Below are 15912 nucleotides of genomic sequence, written 5' to 3'. Positions count from 1 at the left end.
ACTAAATACAACATTACAATAAATAAATACAATATTTCGTTAATCACTTAAATGTAGTATAATGCACAGTTATATCAAAGAAAACAATTTTCTATGATATCGTATTTAACTGAACCCAACAATAACAATAATTATAATACTACCTGTACATACTACAGTAAAATATTGTCATGCCTAACACATGTTGTGCATTCATATACTTTAAAATTATAAACAATTTACATATTAAATTGGCAATTTTCGGAAAATGACATCTGTAACAAACATAAACTTTTAGCAACCTCTTTACAAGCAGAACCAAATACATTGAAAGTTCCAACTATGTACTGGCTTCCGAAGCTGCACAAAACATCTTACAAATATAGATTTATTTCGTCTTCAAGCCATTGTTCCACTACTTAACTGTCTATTCTACTTACTAGTACACTTGGTACTCTCAAAAACCTGGTTATACATTGTTCAAATAAGGCCTTTGAAAATAGTGGAATTAATTACTTTTAAAGTGTCAAAAATTCTTTGGAAGTACTTGATAAATTGCATGCTGATATTGGTGATTTCGAATCTGTTCAAAGTTTAGATTTATCTACCCTATATACCACTTTGCTCATAATCTTATAAAGAAAAAATTCACACACCTAATTAAATGGGCATTTAAAAAGTCTAATATATATGTTCAAACTCTTTTAGGTCATTTTTTAGTAACAACAAACTAAAAAGAATTATGTCAATTGGACCTGCTTTGATACGATAACTGCCCTTGAATTTTTACTAGATAACAATTTTGTTCGCTTTGGAGATTTTGTATGTCGTCAAGTTATCGGAATTCCAATGGTAGCTAACTGTGCACCACTTATTGCGGACCTGTTTCTGTATTGTTATGAGTTACAATTAATGATTAAAATCAGCAAAGGCCCATCGAAACAACATCTGATACAAAAATTTAATAACAATTTTAGATATTTGGATGATATATTGGCCCTCAACAATGACGACTTCAGTATGTACACTAAAGAGATTTATCCTGCTGAACTGACTTTAAATAAAGCTAATACTAACAATGAACACTGCCATTTTCTGGATCTTGATATCTATATCTTTAACGGGAAGCTTAGTACCAAAATGTATGATAAAAGAGATGATTTTTCATTTCTTATTGTTAATTATCCATTTTTAGATGGTGAAGTTCCCTTGTCACCATCTTATGGTGTTTATATATCTCAACTTGTTCGATTCGCTCGTGTTTGTAACAACGTATTTGATTTTAACGAAAGAAATCTCTGTATTACTGAAAATTTTAGTACACCAGGGTTTTCGATATCAAAAACTGGTCAAAATATTAACTTAATTTTATCAACTGTACCAGGATATTATTCGTAAATATAAATTAACATGCAGACATCTTATACGTTCAGGTATTTCACATCCAATCTTTTATGGTAATATTCTATACCAAGCACAAAAATGTCGACATTCACCTCAAAAGCTAACCAAACCTTTAAACAGACTTATTCAGAAGGGATATAGTTATGATACTGTTGTCAGATCATTAAAGATGGCATATTTTGGTATTAATATTGATTCACTCATATGATCTTTGCATCGGAAATAAACACATTAAATCTAAAACCAGTTAGTGGCATGATACGGGTTATGTTCTTCTCATATATTTTATGACGGTACGATACTAAACCTCTAACGGGAGGGATTATGCTTGAAACTCATATGATGAAGACGTAATCTTTCAATCAGTTTAATTGAGGTCTGGAGCTGGCATGTCAGTAACTGCTAGTAGTCCCTTGTTAATTTATGTATCATTGTCATTTTGCTTTGTTTTATTTGTTACCTATTCTGACATCGGACTCGGACTTCTTTTGAACTGAGTTTTACTGTGCGTATTACTGTGTGTTTGTTTGTTCTACATTGGCTAGAGGTATAGGGGGAGGGTTGAGATCTCACAAAACATGTTTAACCCCGCCGCATATTTGCGCCTGTCCCAAGTCAGAAGCCTCTGGCCTTTGTTAGTCTTTAATTTTAGTTCATTTATATGTTTTGGAGTTTGATGTGGCGTCCATTTTCATTGAACTAGTACACATTTTGTTTAGGGACCAGCTGAAGCCCGCTTCGGGGTATGGGATTTTATCGCTGTGTTGAAGAAAAAAGTTAAATCACAAAAATACTGAACTCCGAGGAAAATTCAAAACGGAAAGTCCCTAATCAAATGGCAAAATCAAAAGCACAAACACATCAAACGAATGGACAACAACTGTCATATTCCTGACTTGGTACAAACCTGGTTTTATAGCGCTAAACCTCTCACTTGTATGACATTAGCATCAAATTCCATTATATTGACAACGATGCGTGAATAAAGCAAACAGACATAATATTGTAAAAATGTCAAAACAGACCCATCTGTGGCTTTCTGCTGTTTTCTGCTCTTTAGTCGGGTCTCTGTGACACACTCCCTATTTCCATTTTCAATATTAATAAACTCGAACAGATAATTGAACTTTTAAAAAAAGAGCTACAGTGTAATGCATTGGCTTCGACAACTTAATCTGACATCCAGTTTGACAATTACAGGAATATCGACAGACGAATTCTAGATAAGGTAGAAAAAACATGACGTTTCTTTTCAACTTCGAAAGACGATTAAGGATTTTAGTCAAACGATTGCAAAGTTGGGAAAGTTTAAAATAATTCAAACTTAAAAAAAAAAAAAGAAATAAAAGTACTGTCTGCTTAGATATTACTTAATCATACTATATCCCGAATTTATTTTTCACTTCGCAAACCCTCTCATGTCAATGCTAATCACGAATCTGTCTGAATATCAGTAAGATGCCAAGATTGAACACAAGTATATATGATTCCATATTAAAAAATGCCTGTGGAATCATACCGTCAAGGCAAGAAGTATGGAAATGGCTAACTTCAAAACTAAGCGTCGCTGAAATAGAAAATTATTTCTCTGAATAAAGTTTAATTTATCTCAAAATCAAAAAAAGGTAAAGGTTTTTTTTTTATTTACCACAAAAATTCATGCACGAACGTCACCGTACATTTTCCCTATTTCTTGGTCACATAGATTGAACGTGAAACCTTAACTTAAACGCAATTGCAGGTTCAAGACCGCGTCAAGAAACCGGCTGGAGCGGAAGCTCTTGTTACATGTCCATCATGTTCATTGAAGAACATCAATGAGGGTTACCTCATGAATATTAATTTGAAAGCTAATATTACATACCTTTCAAAGCTAGAACAATTTATTCGAATTTATAGAATGTCTTATTTGCTTGTCATTGAATGCGTGAATTAACGGACTGTTTCATTATCTTTTAGGTCGGCTAGATCCACCAAAAGATATTCGAATAGATATAATCGATAATACAGCTAAAATCTCATGGATGATACCTTCTAACCAAATGGTATATTATTCTCGGATCTATCTTAACAATTCCAAAGAAGGCGAAATAGATTTAGATTCAGAAAGAAAGCATCGACATAAAGATATACGATTTCCACATTCTAGCTTTGAGATCGAAAATTTAAAGATGTGTTCAGAATATTATGTCAGTATACAATGTAAAAGTCGACATCAATTATCCGAATTCACCACACAAAAGTTTGGGATGACAAGTGAGTTCATATGTCATTAAGACTTTAAATACAAATAACAGGTGTCCATCGAACACACTTGTTTAAAAAACCGGATGGTAATGTTTTCTGTATAAATTACACGTGTTTCCAGAAAACCTTTTATTATGACCCGAGACCAACAATTTAAAGAAGCCTAAACAGAGAAGCAGGATTATACACTAAGGAAGCATATTTAAGTATTCTCGATTTTGATTGATACGTAGCTAGCGTATTGTACATATATTTGATCATCAGATGAATCTTTTTCTTAATAGTTCATGAATGCCCAGGTACACGAAAAAGGTTATTCCCCTTTTTATCTTTACTCTCTGCATTTGTGTTTTGCAAGATGTTTATGCCAAAGATTATTGTTACCAATCACTGTGACGCTGGATTGTTTATAGTTGGGTGCTCTGAGAGAATGTACTGTTTTTTTCTTAATTCGAAAAAGTTAGGAAAATCCTGACTATAATGGCCTAAAATACCGCGAGATATGCAAATTTATAAAATATTATATTGAGCAGATTTTTTACCCTTAAGCATTCGAACTTAGATCTATGATACAATATCATTTTTAGCTATAACAAAATGAATGTAAATAACGTCATATACTAAATAAATGAGTAAAAATTCAGTCATATGGATGGGTTTTCTTTATTTCGACCAATGCACCATTCATGCACCAACTTGATTAAATAAACATTTTGACATGCTCATGCATATTAAACTCGAGTCTTTATGGTGCAATTTTTGTGCCACATTTTGTTTTGTTTTTTTTTCATGTCCAAGCAGCGCAATCACACTCCTTCCTTATAATAGATGATGCGACTGACTGTTCTGACAGTTGTTGATTTATACATTCTCTTGCCAATATAAATTTGACTATTTCAATTATAAATCGGCAGCATCGTATTAAATACATATTTTTACAACTTTATCTAGTTAAACAATAAGAAATCATGCTAGAAAAACAGTTAACTACATAAGTTAAATATTGTAATATTTCACAATTTGTTTTTATAATTTTGATATTATTTGTTTCTATTTAGCTATAAGGTAGCCATATATTTAAAAAAAGTATGAAACATTTTTGTTTCTGTTTCTGTGTGCGTTGGAAAGCACTATTCAATCATCGTTGAACATATCAAAGTATTTATAAAAATCCGGTCTTAAACATTATTCTTATTCCAAAGAAAGTATTTGCTTAATGTTTATATCAATATCAAAGCTACAATAGACGTTTTCAGACCATTATTAGTATCATTGTTAACACCACCAAGGAAAATAACTTCTGAAAGACATACGGAAAAATTGTCAAAACCAATCCTATTCTCCATTTTGTCCTCAGTAACAACATATCAAAATCGAAGCAACATTGATGGAACTACTATTATTCTCAAGTTATTGTATGGAAAAAAGCTGGAACGGTCCATCCAGCAGTTCACGTTCACTAGCTGTTATTCCCCAAAATTTATTTTTAAAAACCTCTTTATAACTCAAATCTAATAAAGAGTTCATTTTGGCCTTTTTTGATTCAAGCGTCACTGATTGGTCTTTTGTAAATATAACGCGTGTCTGGCGTACACAATTTTAATCCTTGTATCTATGATGAGTTTATTCCCTCATTAGTTGTTATTCAAACTGATTGCATATGCAAATTTTTATTACATTCTGGAACATAACTATTTTTTTATTAATGCTAAAATATTTTTGAAAGCATGGAATATTAAACGTGAACGTATGAGCACAAACACAATGTTTTTTCACTAAAATGCTGCTAATAAACATTGCATGTTTATATGTTTTTGTTATGTGTTTGCACTTTTTATTTACCAGAATGACTGCAAACTACTTTGGATAAGTTTTCTAAGGATATACTGCACTGTTTTGTTTTTTCGGAGTTATGATCTCTGAAATTGTTTTACTTTTCGGTATGCATTCTGTGGATGCAGCTCATCCAACGTGCTTATTTAAACTTTGTACATTTATAAGATACGGACAGAAAGATCCTCTTATTATCTTAATAATATTTATAGTACTATTCTGCTGTTAAATCTCAGATTATGCCAGTGTGTACATAGATGTATTTTATACTTTGCAGTATTAATGAAATTATTAGAAAGAAAGTCGTCATTAACATGCCTATCATAACTGTAAAAATATAAGTAACAAGATACGCACCCATAGGACACCATATCCCGCTCGCATTGTATTAATTTGTTAAGTAAACCGTCACACAAGAGTCACACAATAGTTTGATTTGTTATATCTCAGTATGTATTTTCTTCATAAAATTATAGACGAATAAAATTGCAATTTAAACGAAATTGTCTGAAAACGACTATTTATCGGCTAATAGTTTCAAAAACTATTTACTGGATATGAACTATTTACTGGAAGCACACATTTTCATGTACAAAAACTATTAACCTGCTGATTGTTTTTTACGGAACATACTGGAAGCAAACGTTTTCCTGTATTTTCTGTATCGTTTGAATTGACTCCGAATGATTGTTTATAATGCAACTGTGATATTTGCGTAGTCAAATTATTTTGACCGTATAGTCATTTGTGATATAAGGTTAATGACCGTAAATCGCCTTGTTAATGACGTTTACAATGCGATTTCATAGAGTTTTATTTATGACGTCAATAAAGAATATAGGTTCGTGGAGTTTTTACGTCGACCGATTCAAATTACAACATGATGGTTTATCAAAAAATATTTCATTTGGAACAGTTGTAAGAGTTGCAGTGTAAAGAGAATAACCCTACGTTGTCTCGAAATATATACCAGTTTCCGTCTGTATAATAAAACACTTATTTAATAGTTATTCGGATAATATCAATTATTGCTACATCGACAGTAACTACAATGTATTTCCCTCCGCTTCGCGTCGGGAAAATGTTTTAATCTCGGGGAACAATACACTTGCTATTGTCCTTATGACCTGCAAATAACTGTATACTATAATTTAAAAAGTACACATCATAATAAACATGTAAACAACGTTTCAGTTGATGTGACCCCGATTTCATGATATATTTTCTACCTTGACCAAAAGCTTTAATCTGATATGTAACAGATGCACACAACGGAACCGTAATGCTTCCTTTTTTCATCGTTTGTAAGGATAAAAAACAGAAATTTTGTGTGGAAGCACTTTTTCATGCTTGACAGACAGTAAAGTTACAACAACAACAAAACCTTATACCTGGTCATATGCTTCAATAAGACTGTTTTAATATTTCCGGTGCTATGAAGCATTTGCTGTGTAAATTCCATGGTGGAACCATAATTGATGAACGGAAGTGTTATATGAGGAACGAATTCATACACCGTTATAAATACTGTCAAAAATGAAGCAAGTAAAGATTTTTTCTGTTGGCAAGAAATCGTCACATATGTCGGCACGCGGTGATTATGGATTGTTATCTTGTCTCAGTAAGAAGCGTATTTTTGTAAATGACTTTTAGGTAAATCGACACAAATTGAGCAAGGAAGAAAAATATTTAAGATTTGCCGTTGGACAGTTGATAGAAAAAAGAGGGCATTAAGAAGTGACTTAAACTATAACTTTATCAAATGTAAAAGAGAGGCGAAATATACCAAGGGGACATTCAAACTCATAAGTCGAAAATAAACTGACAACGCCATGGCAAAAAAGAAAAAGACATACAGCAGTACACAAAACACAACATACATGTAAAAAACTAAAGACTGAGCGACACGAACCCCACCAAAAATCGGGGTGATCTCAGATCCGGAAGGGCGAGCAGATCCTACTCCACATGTGGCACCCGTAATAAAGAAATGTATTACATTATGGTAAACACAAATATGACTAGAAAAGCTGTTAGCGAAACGATCAACGTTCTAGACAATGATAAATGGCATCATTAAGTAATTAACGACCTTGGACAAAAATGGAAATAATTTATGATCGTACAAAGAAGTTAAACGTGTTTGTTGTATTTAACCGTACGTCTCAATTATGATACCTCGACAAAATAGACGCTTTATGGTATGGGTCTGTGTTGATTACAATAGTTCACTATCAAAAAGTTAAATAACAAAATTACCGAACTCCAAGGAAAATTCAAAACGGGAAGTGCCTTATCAAACGACAAAATCAAAAGCTCAAACACATCAAAAGAATAGAAAACAACTGTCATATTTCTGACTTGGTACAGGCATTTCCCTATATAGTAAACCGATTGATATGCTTAGCCACCAAAACGAGTTCTAAACAGACGTTATGTCTTATGCACGAACAAACTTATACGTTGAAACGAAAAAATATTTTCTATTTAATTAACTCTATGTTTGACCTAATATGGGTTTTGTTTTCTGTAAGTTCAAATAATGTTAATTTACGCGATGAACAGAAAATAATTGGAATCATGCACTGTCCTGGTATTTAGGCTATTTTAAGTAAAGGTGTTTAATTTTAGGAGACGGAAACTAACATCAGTTTTCGTTTTTTTGTAACCTCTGAATTTTTACTGTATAATTCGTAGAACATTTGAAAAATTAATACTATCAATGTAAACGAAAAGTTTGAATAGGGCTTAAACATGTCTAGTAAAGTATATGGTTTAGTATTAAAGTATATTTATTTACTATATTATTGTAAAATGTACAATCAATATGAAACACAAAACTATCACTAATAATGATAATAATAATTTTCATAAATTAGTTATAATTATCATTATAATGATTATTATTTGTATTGTTAATATAAGTCATCATATCAATTTAGAGCACTGTGGAAAAAAATATAACAAAAATACCGAGCTCCAATACAAATTCAAAAAGGGGAAGTAACTGACAAAATCAAACGCTATCAATCAACGGAACAGGTGAAAAACACATTTTGATCAACAGGTCTATCACTGTTTTAAATTTATGTTTGACATGAGAAATGATATTTCACGTTAATTCATTTTGATAAAATAACTAAACATGAATAACTATGTCTGTTTTTTTTCTGTTTATCTTTCTGTCGCGCTTTCCATTTGTCTGACAGTCTTTGCAAATTGTGTTGCATTGCAATATTCAATGCTTCTAAGGCTATTATTGATACTTGGTATTGTTGTAGTCAACTTATAGTTTGTGTATCTCGAATACTAGGATGTGGAGTGACTTCTGCAGGCACAAAATCATTTACTTTATTTTCATTGTACATACCCGTAAGATATCTCATCCTACTTAAATCGCTGGATCCCTTGCAGTCCATATCAACAATATTTTGTTTTTTATTGTCAAGTTCAAAAGGTTATGTCGCTGACTATATATTATGGAAGGTCTGTCTTAATGGTCAAGGACAAACTTAGTGTTTCCCAAAATACGATTGTAAAAAGTTTTGTCGGATTCAGGCCCATTGAATGCTTTGACAAACATTAATAATACTTGAAGGTCTACCAACAAAGTTAAGATCACAAACTTTTTTTTCTAAAACATCGTCATATTCAAAGGAGTCCGACTGAAATTATCGAATGCTTTGCAAGATATTGTTATATTTATACTATTGCTGCCTACGACCGGATGATGTATTACCAAAATATTTTGAGTGTCTATCTGCAAGCTTAAGGTGAAGGTCAACAAGTGGCGAATAAGCATTATTTCTTGGATGAGGATATCAGTTTTTGCGATTTACTCGTCGTACCGCTATTAATATAAATCTCATCGTGGCCATTCTTAGATGGATTTGGCTATTTGTTTTAGGTATTTTTGTCACATAGCTCTTCAACTGTTTCGGTACTTATACATCCCTCGGATTTCAAATGTTTGGCCTTGAGCGTTCCTGATGAAGGTAAATCCAGAAAAGCGCTTCGGACGCATGAAATTATTAAACGTGTTGTTTTCAATTTTTTTCTCAATATTTAAAGAAAGAATCATTTAATAAGATACAGTACATCCATTGCTAGTTAACTCTTTGATTTGTGATATCATAATTGAAATCTTATTTACAGACACGACATTCACTGCTGAAATTGATGAAAATGTTGCTTTAACTTGGAGGACCAGTTTTAGCTATGACGATATATTTTATGTTACGAAGCATACGAGAAGAATTTTATTTGGTGTTTATTTTGGCTCTCGTTTGGTGAATAATAAAAAAGATCAGGAGAAATACAAATTTGACAACATGCCACAGGATGAACGCTTCATCAATATCACCGTTATTAGTGTGAAGCAGACAGATGCTGGGCTATACGGATCAGTTGATGACTATGAAAGAAATGCGATTGGATGCTGTGTTTTAGTTGTAACAAGTATCATATCAGTATCTTATTATACCGTGATATAAATAACACCTGTCCACAGAATGAGTTTACTTTTCCAGTTATCCGATCTTTTTTTTATGTATATATTTTGAACAAGATAAGCCCAACCAATATACAATTCTATTGAATAGGGTTGACATTTTAAGAAAGAAGGTATGACAAGAGCCATTATTTGGTCTATGAAATCGCAAAACACAAAATGTAAACTTATTCATGCCTTTCATAAATTATGTTAATTTTTTTGATAATTGCAAGGTTAATATAATATGGACACTTCCTTGCACAAAGGTCACTTGCAATGTCACTATGACGTCATAAACATGTCGAAATTGACATCTATGACCAAAAATGGCCATTGTGCACATATTTTGCGAAATAGATATGTGCAACAGCTTAACGTGTAAAGCTGTTGCTCAGATCTCAATAATAATAACCAAATTATAATTGAGGCTATTGTGGAAGTTTTTGCATTCTGCACTAAGTTTAAGACGTTTGAAGCGCTAATGCAAATACAAAGACAAAATTCAATACTATGAATACTGATTAAAATCGGACTATTTTATTATAAACCTCAGAAGAATGTAATTTGGTAGATATACTTTTTGATTTTCGAATAGGTATTATCATAAATTCTCCTTCATGAATACCGAGTTCTTGTTCTATACAGATGCTTACACGACTGTGCTTGTTTCGTTTTACTACAACCCAAAATTTATCAAAGGTCCAAATACAAGAAAAGAACATAAAATACTTTAGTAGATCAAAGACTTAAATGGCCGGACTGTAACGAAGGTATACTAGTACTGTATTCTGTAAAATGTACAATGTTCCATAATGTGGAAAAAAATTGGATGAGAATGTTGTCCCTTTTTGTAAAAAAAATCATCGAAAATAATGAGTTTCAGTAAGATTTATTGTAAATATGTCAACACCTGATTTATACATTAAAAAGGAGTGATATGAAACATAGATTTTACAATTATTTTATGTTCTCCAAATATCATATATATAATCGACGAATTCTAATATGATACAAGTATAAAATGTAAATTATGAAAAAAATATAACAATGAAGTTGGTAAATATATAAATTTCATTCCCTTAATCTCCTTAATAAGGGAAGTTACTTCTTGTAAGAAAACAAGCCCGTTATCAAAACTGAGGAAGTGAGACGAGCGAATACAAGATCAACAGAATTAGAAACTGTCCTACTTAGTAAGTTACTAGAACACACCCGCGACGGGTCCGTGACTCTATTAAAGTACCTACGCCTTATGTTTAGCCTGGATTTTTTGTATTCATATTGTCATCTGATGAAGTCATGCTGATTATGAGGTGCATAATTTTCTCTGCTTTCAAAATCTTACTTTTGAACCCGTCCTAGTTTTCTTACTACAACCCGAAACTACATGTGACATATGTCAGGAATTAAACCGAAATCCTATATATATATATATATATATATATATATATATATATATATGCATTATGTAAATAATTCACTTGCACTTATAGGTGTAAATAGTATTTAGTTACGGTTTTTACTTTTTATTATCAAAATTAAGGGCTTTTGATACCGTGTGACACGGGTGCTCCGATAACGGAGGAATTTACTAAGAGAAGAAGAAGACATATACTATTGGTATCGGTATCGGATTCGACACGATACGAGTAAAATATCTCATGATAAGATACTGAAATTCCGGATTATTCGATGAACCGTGCAGGTCATAAACAAATCTCATGTGAGTCTCTTATCGCACTATCCTGTTTTGAAATATATTTGATTTTAGGGAAAATTTTAAACCAAATTTCGATATCAATGGTAAGACTATACTATTGTTTATTAAATGTAACTATTATTATGATTGTGATTTGTTAAACACTGGTGTTTTCATTTTTTCATATACACTTTGGGAACAATTAGCATTAAGATAGTGTGAGAAATCGGAAATGTGTTACAGAATACATTTTGACTATTTCATGAACATTATTTTATTAAAATACGGATTTAACGGTTATTTAATTTCTTCAAATTTTTCAGCTGAACCAATGAATCCAGTTTTAACCATTGACCATGAGCATCCATTCGTAAACAATAACATTACCTTTACCTGTAATTCAACAGTTCAACGGTGGCCTGGATACATACCTTCAAATCTGTCATATCAGTATTTCGGAAACCCAAGAGGAGATACCGACGGCAATAAGCTAATATTAAACACACTTACAAAGTCTGATAAAGGAATAACTATATCGTGTCACGCAACTGATGATCTTGGAAAAGTATCAAACATGAGTGAAAGTATTATTTTGGATCCTTATTGTAAGTATAATATTGTTGTATCAATATTTAATGTCAACTGTAGTGTGGTAGACATTACTGTCATTTTCATGCTACAAGCATTTTAATTTTGCATTTTAACTTTTTTTATACTGGCGTCACCGATGAGTCTTTTATAGTCGGAACACGCGTCTGGCGTACAAAATTCTAAGTCTTGTTTCTATGATGAGTATATATTTATAAATGCGTGGTATATGCAAAAATTAAACAAAAGGGGCATAACTCTTACATATTACACATTAAAAACATAGTACATTTAAAGCAGAAGTGTGTCTGCCTACCAGCATTAATTTTGCAAAAAATGTCAACTGCTGAAACGCAATCTCGTTATTTGTTATAGCTAACAAATTGGAATGATAACAACAATAAGATAATAATAACAACAAATACTTCTAAAAAATCGTGAAATATAAATTACTGCAAACATGAATCAACATTGTTGTTTTGCTGTACTGCGATATGTATACTACATTTGATCAGTTATTATGATATGTCCCTTCGTACTAAAATTAGTTATACCGCAAATTAACTAAATAGTTTACTAGTGGAGCATGAATCTTACCTTTCTGGAGAACCTGACTTTTCAGCCGATTTATAATGCAGATTTTGGTGATCGCTATGCATTTTTCTTGGTCAATAATTTGTGATCGTTTGGTAGCCTTTTTTCTTTTAATATCCATGGTGTTAGCTGTCCTGCATTAATTTATGGTTTTTACATAAGATTACAATATGCTTTTAAACTGAATATAGATGGTCCTGACATAATTGTGCTAAAACCTAAATACGAGGCTGTCAATGTTACAGAAGGAACTATATTAGGCCCTATACATTGCAATGCCGATTGCAATCCGAAATGTATATTCAATTGGAAAGTTAGCAGAATCAGACATTTTGCACTCGTCCATTCAAATCAGTATCTAACTGTAGTAGACATAAAGAAGAATCAGGCTGGGATCTATCGTTGCAGTGTTGTTCATCCTTATGATATAACAATGACGAGAAGGATAGATCTAGTTGTTAATGTACAGTGTAAGTATTAATTTGTCTGTGGAAATGTACATTATAGAGTGCTTAAACAAACCACTTCTCCACAAAAAAAAGAGGAAAAAAAACCCAAACCAACATTGGCGACAATTTACGAAAAAGTATCGGGATATTTTCGTAAGTGATTAAAGCTAAATATTTTAACCTATACCTAAGCTTCATGCTGTCACTATCTATCTTGAAAATACAATAGACAAAAATTTACAAAATTTTACAAGTTGATTGGCCATCCGATGTAATACATACATCAACAACTATGGCCTTACATATCAAAATAAGTTCCAGTAATGTTAGAGTTTGAATCTTTGAGCTTACTGGTCTTAAGGATGTATTCTGCTGACGTTTCAGTCTCGTTGAAATCTCGTTCTGGAATTATTTCCAAAACATGTGATACAAGAGGAAAATATCAATGAATTTAAAAAATGTTATATTCAAACTTAACTCAGTGAAAAAATTGTGTATTTACAATAAGTAGTTTTTGAGTAATAAATTTTTCAAATTTTATTACCAATCAAGTCAGTTTTTTTAGCCAAAATTTTGAGAAAATGGGTTAGGGGTACAAGAAATGATTTTACCAGAAACATGTACAACCCATATCACCTTTTTCTTTTCAAATTTCTTAGATATGTATTTTTTCAATCATTTATAACAAAGAAGTTGAAATAATATGCATTTTGTTCTTAAAATAGAGAAAAATCACAAGTTTCCAAATTGACAGCATGGTAAATTTGACACACAAAAGCATTAAAATATGGTAAAACTTTCTTATATTAACACCTATCTATAGTTTTCTTTAAGTTAAATTTATTCAGATTGGTCCACTGCATTTTTATTGAAAGTATGAAAAAAAGTTTAATTGTGGAACTGTGATTTTTTCACGATAATAGCACAAAAATGGGTAAAAATTGATAAAAAATGGGAAAATCATCAAAATTGGGTACTTTTAAAGGGCCGTAGCAAAAATAGAAGTGCACCACCATATGTTTTTTTCTGCACCAATTATTTTTTTTACAGTCATATAAACCCCAAAATCAGGTTAAGAAAAAAAGTTTAATTCTGGAAATTTTTGGCTCCTCAGAGGTGTACATCCTTAAGACTATGTCCAAAATATGAAGACTATATTTGTACTTGAACCTGAATTGTAAAGAATAACAACGACTTATGATTAATTAAAAAATTAATTTTCTCGGATAAAAAGGGACACGCTTTAATCGTTAAACCTTTAACGAATCCTTAAAATTCCGAAAAGGCAACCATATTCAATATGAAACAACGTCTGTTATTATCATTGATTCTTTTGATCATATATCAACACTTGCCAGATACTTATTCAACTCAATAAACTACAGAATATATGTAATCGAAGTAGGCGTCTTAATCTCTTGCAAAATCATTGTCGCGCTAGCTAACACTAAGACAGTAAACTTATTAACGTTTTACAAATTTTAACGTGTAGTTTGTGGATTTGATACTGACAATGAAGCGGTCTCATTCAGTGGGCACAACAAACTACATAAGTATGTATATGGAGTAAATTAAAGGACTATTCTTATGCGTTAACGGTGATAAAAAAAATAATATGGCGAAACAAATTGAAAATGGCAATATTGATTACGTGACCAGTAACGTAGGTAACGTTTCACTTTCTCTACAGAACTTAAGTCAAATAATGACCGCTTATGTTATTTCTTTTGACTGACTGGTAATTAAGTTAAATAGAAACAAAATATGCAAACAATATTCTTTAAAATGTTTCGAATTATATAGAATCACATGTCCTATTGTTTAATTTACTTCACAAATTCTCAGAACGAATAATAATCAAAGCACACTCACTTTATCTCTTGTGATTTTCTGTTTTATTCGTGGATGCGGACTGGAAATACACTTTCTATAAACATGATTAGTAGAGTAAAGAATGATAATAGGATGGTACAAAATAGATATTTACATCGTTTCCGAAGATTTCTAGCAAACATTTATTTCCATTTACTTAGACTTCAGAAAATGTAATAGATATCATTATAAACTCAGCAATACGAAAATGAAGTTTTAAAAACAAGATTTCTGTTTTGAGATGATTCAAAAATGCAAGTAAACATTGCAACTAAGATATGAGAGGGAACTAGGAATTAAACCTGGGAAATTATAGATTAGGGTAGTCTACGATGAATAACAACGCAAATGCTCCAAAACTGTCTTATCCAATATAATATTAATAGCCGTCAAATGTTATACGATACGTCTTAACTCATTGGTGGGAGTCATTGTAACCATAAAGTTCAAACATGTATAATATAAATAAGAAGATGTGGTATGAGTGACAATGAGACAACTCTCCATCCAAGTCACAATGTATAAAAAGTTAACAATTATAGGTCAAAGTATGGCCTTCAACACGGAGTCTTGGCTCACACCTAACAGCAAGCTATAAAGGGCCCCAAAATGACTATTGTAAAACAATTCAAACAGGAAAACCAACGGTCTAATCTATATAAAAAAAACGAGAATCGAGAAACACCTATGAACCACACAAAAAAACGACAACCACTGAACAACAGGCTCCTGACTTACTACAGGTGCATAAAAAT

General features: G+C 31.7%; 2 protein-coding genes across 7 annotated transcripts in view; one reads left to right on the top strand and one right to left on the bottom strand.

Moving 5' to 3' along the window:
- The window catches only part of LOC127700214 (uncharacterized), a 131486-nt gene that overhangs the window by 3459 nt on the left and 112115 nt on the right, over nucleotides 1-15912 (top strand). For all 4 annotated transcript variants that reach the window (XM_052203635.1, XM_052203634.1, XM_052203633.1 and 1 more), the window contains exons 2-5: nucleotides 3343-3639; nucleotides 9619-9921; nucleotides 11978-12259; nucleotides 13028-13306. In XM_052203635.1, the coding sequence (XP_052059595.1) occupies nucleotides 3343-3639; nucleotides 9619-9921; nucleotides 11978-12259; nucleotides 13028-13306 (1161 nt within the window). The remainder of the gene's footprint in view (nucleotides 1-3342; nucleotides 3640-9618; nucleotides 9922-11977; nucleotides 12260-13027; nucleotides 13307-15912) is intronic.
- The window catches only part of LOC127700210 (uncharacterized), a 289648-nt gene that overhangs the window by 205670 nt on the left and 68066 nt on the right, over nucleotides 1-15912 (bottom strand). The gene's annotated exons all lie outside the window — the stretch shown is intronic.

This window comes from Mytilus californianus, unplaced genomic scaffold (assembly GCF_021869535.1).
Source record: "Mytilus californianus isolate M0D057914Y unplaced genomic scaffold, xbMytCali1.0.p SCAF_5, whole genome shotgun sequence".
Classification (NCBI taxonomy): Eukaryota; Metazoa; Mollusca; class Bivalvia; order Mytilida; family Mytilidae; genus Mytilus; species Mytilus californianus.
Note: the sequence above shows the minus strand (reverse complement) of the source record. Positions and strands in the feature narration are given on the sequence as shown.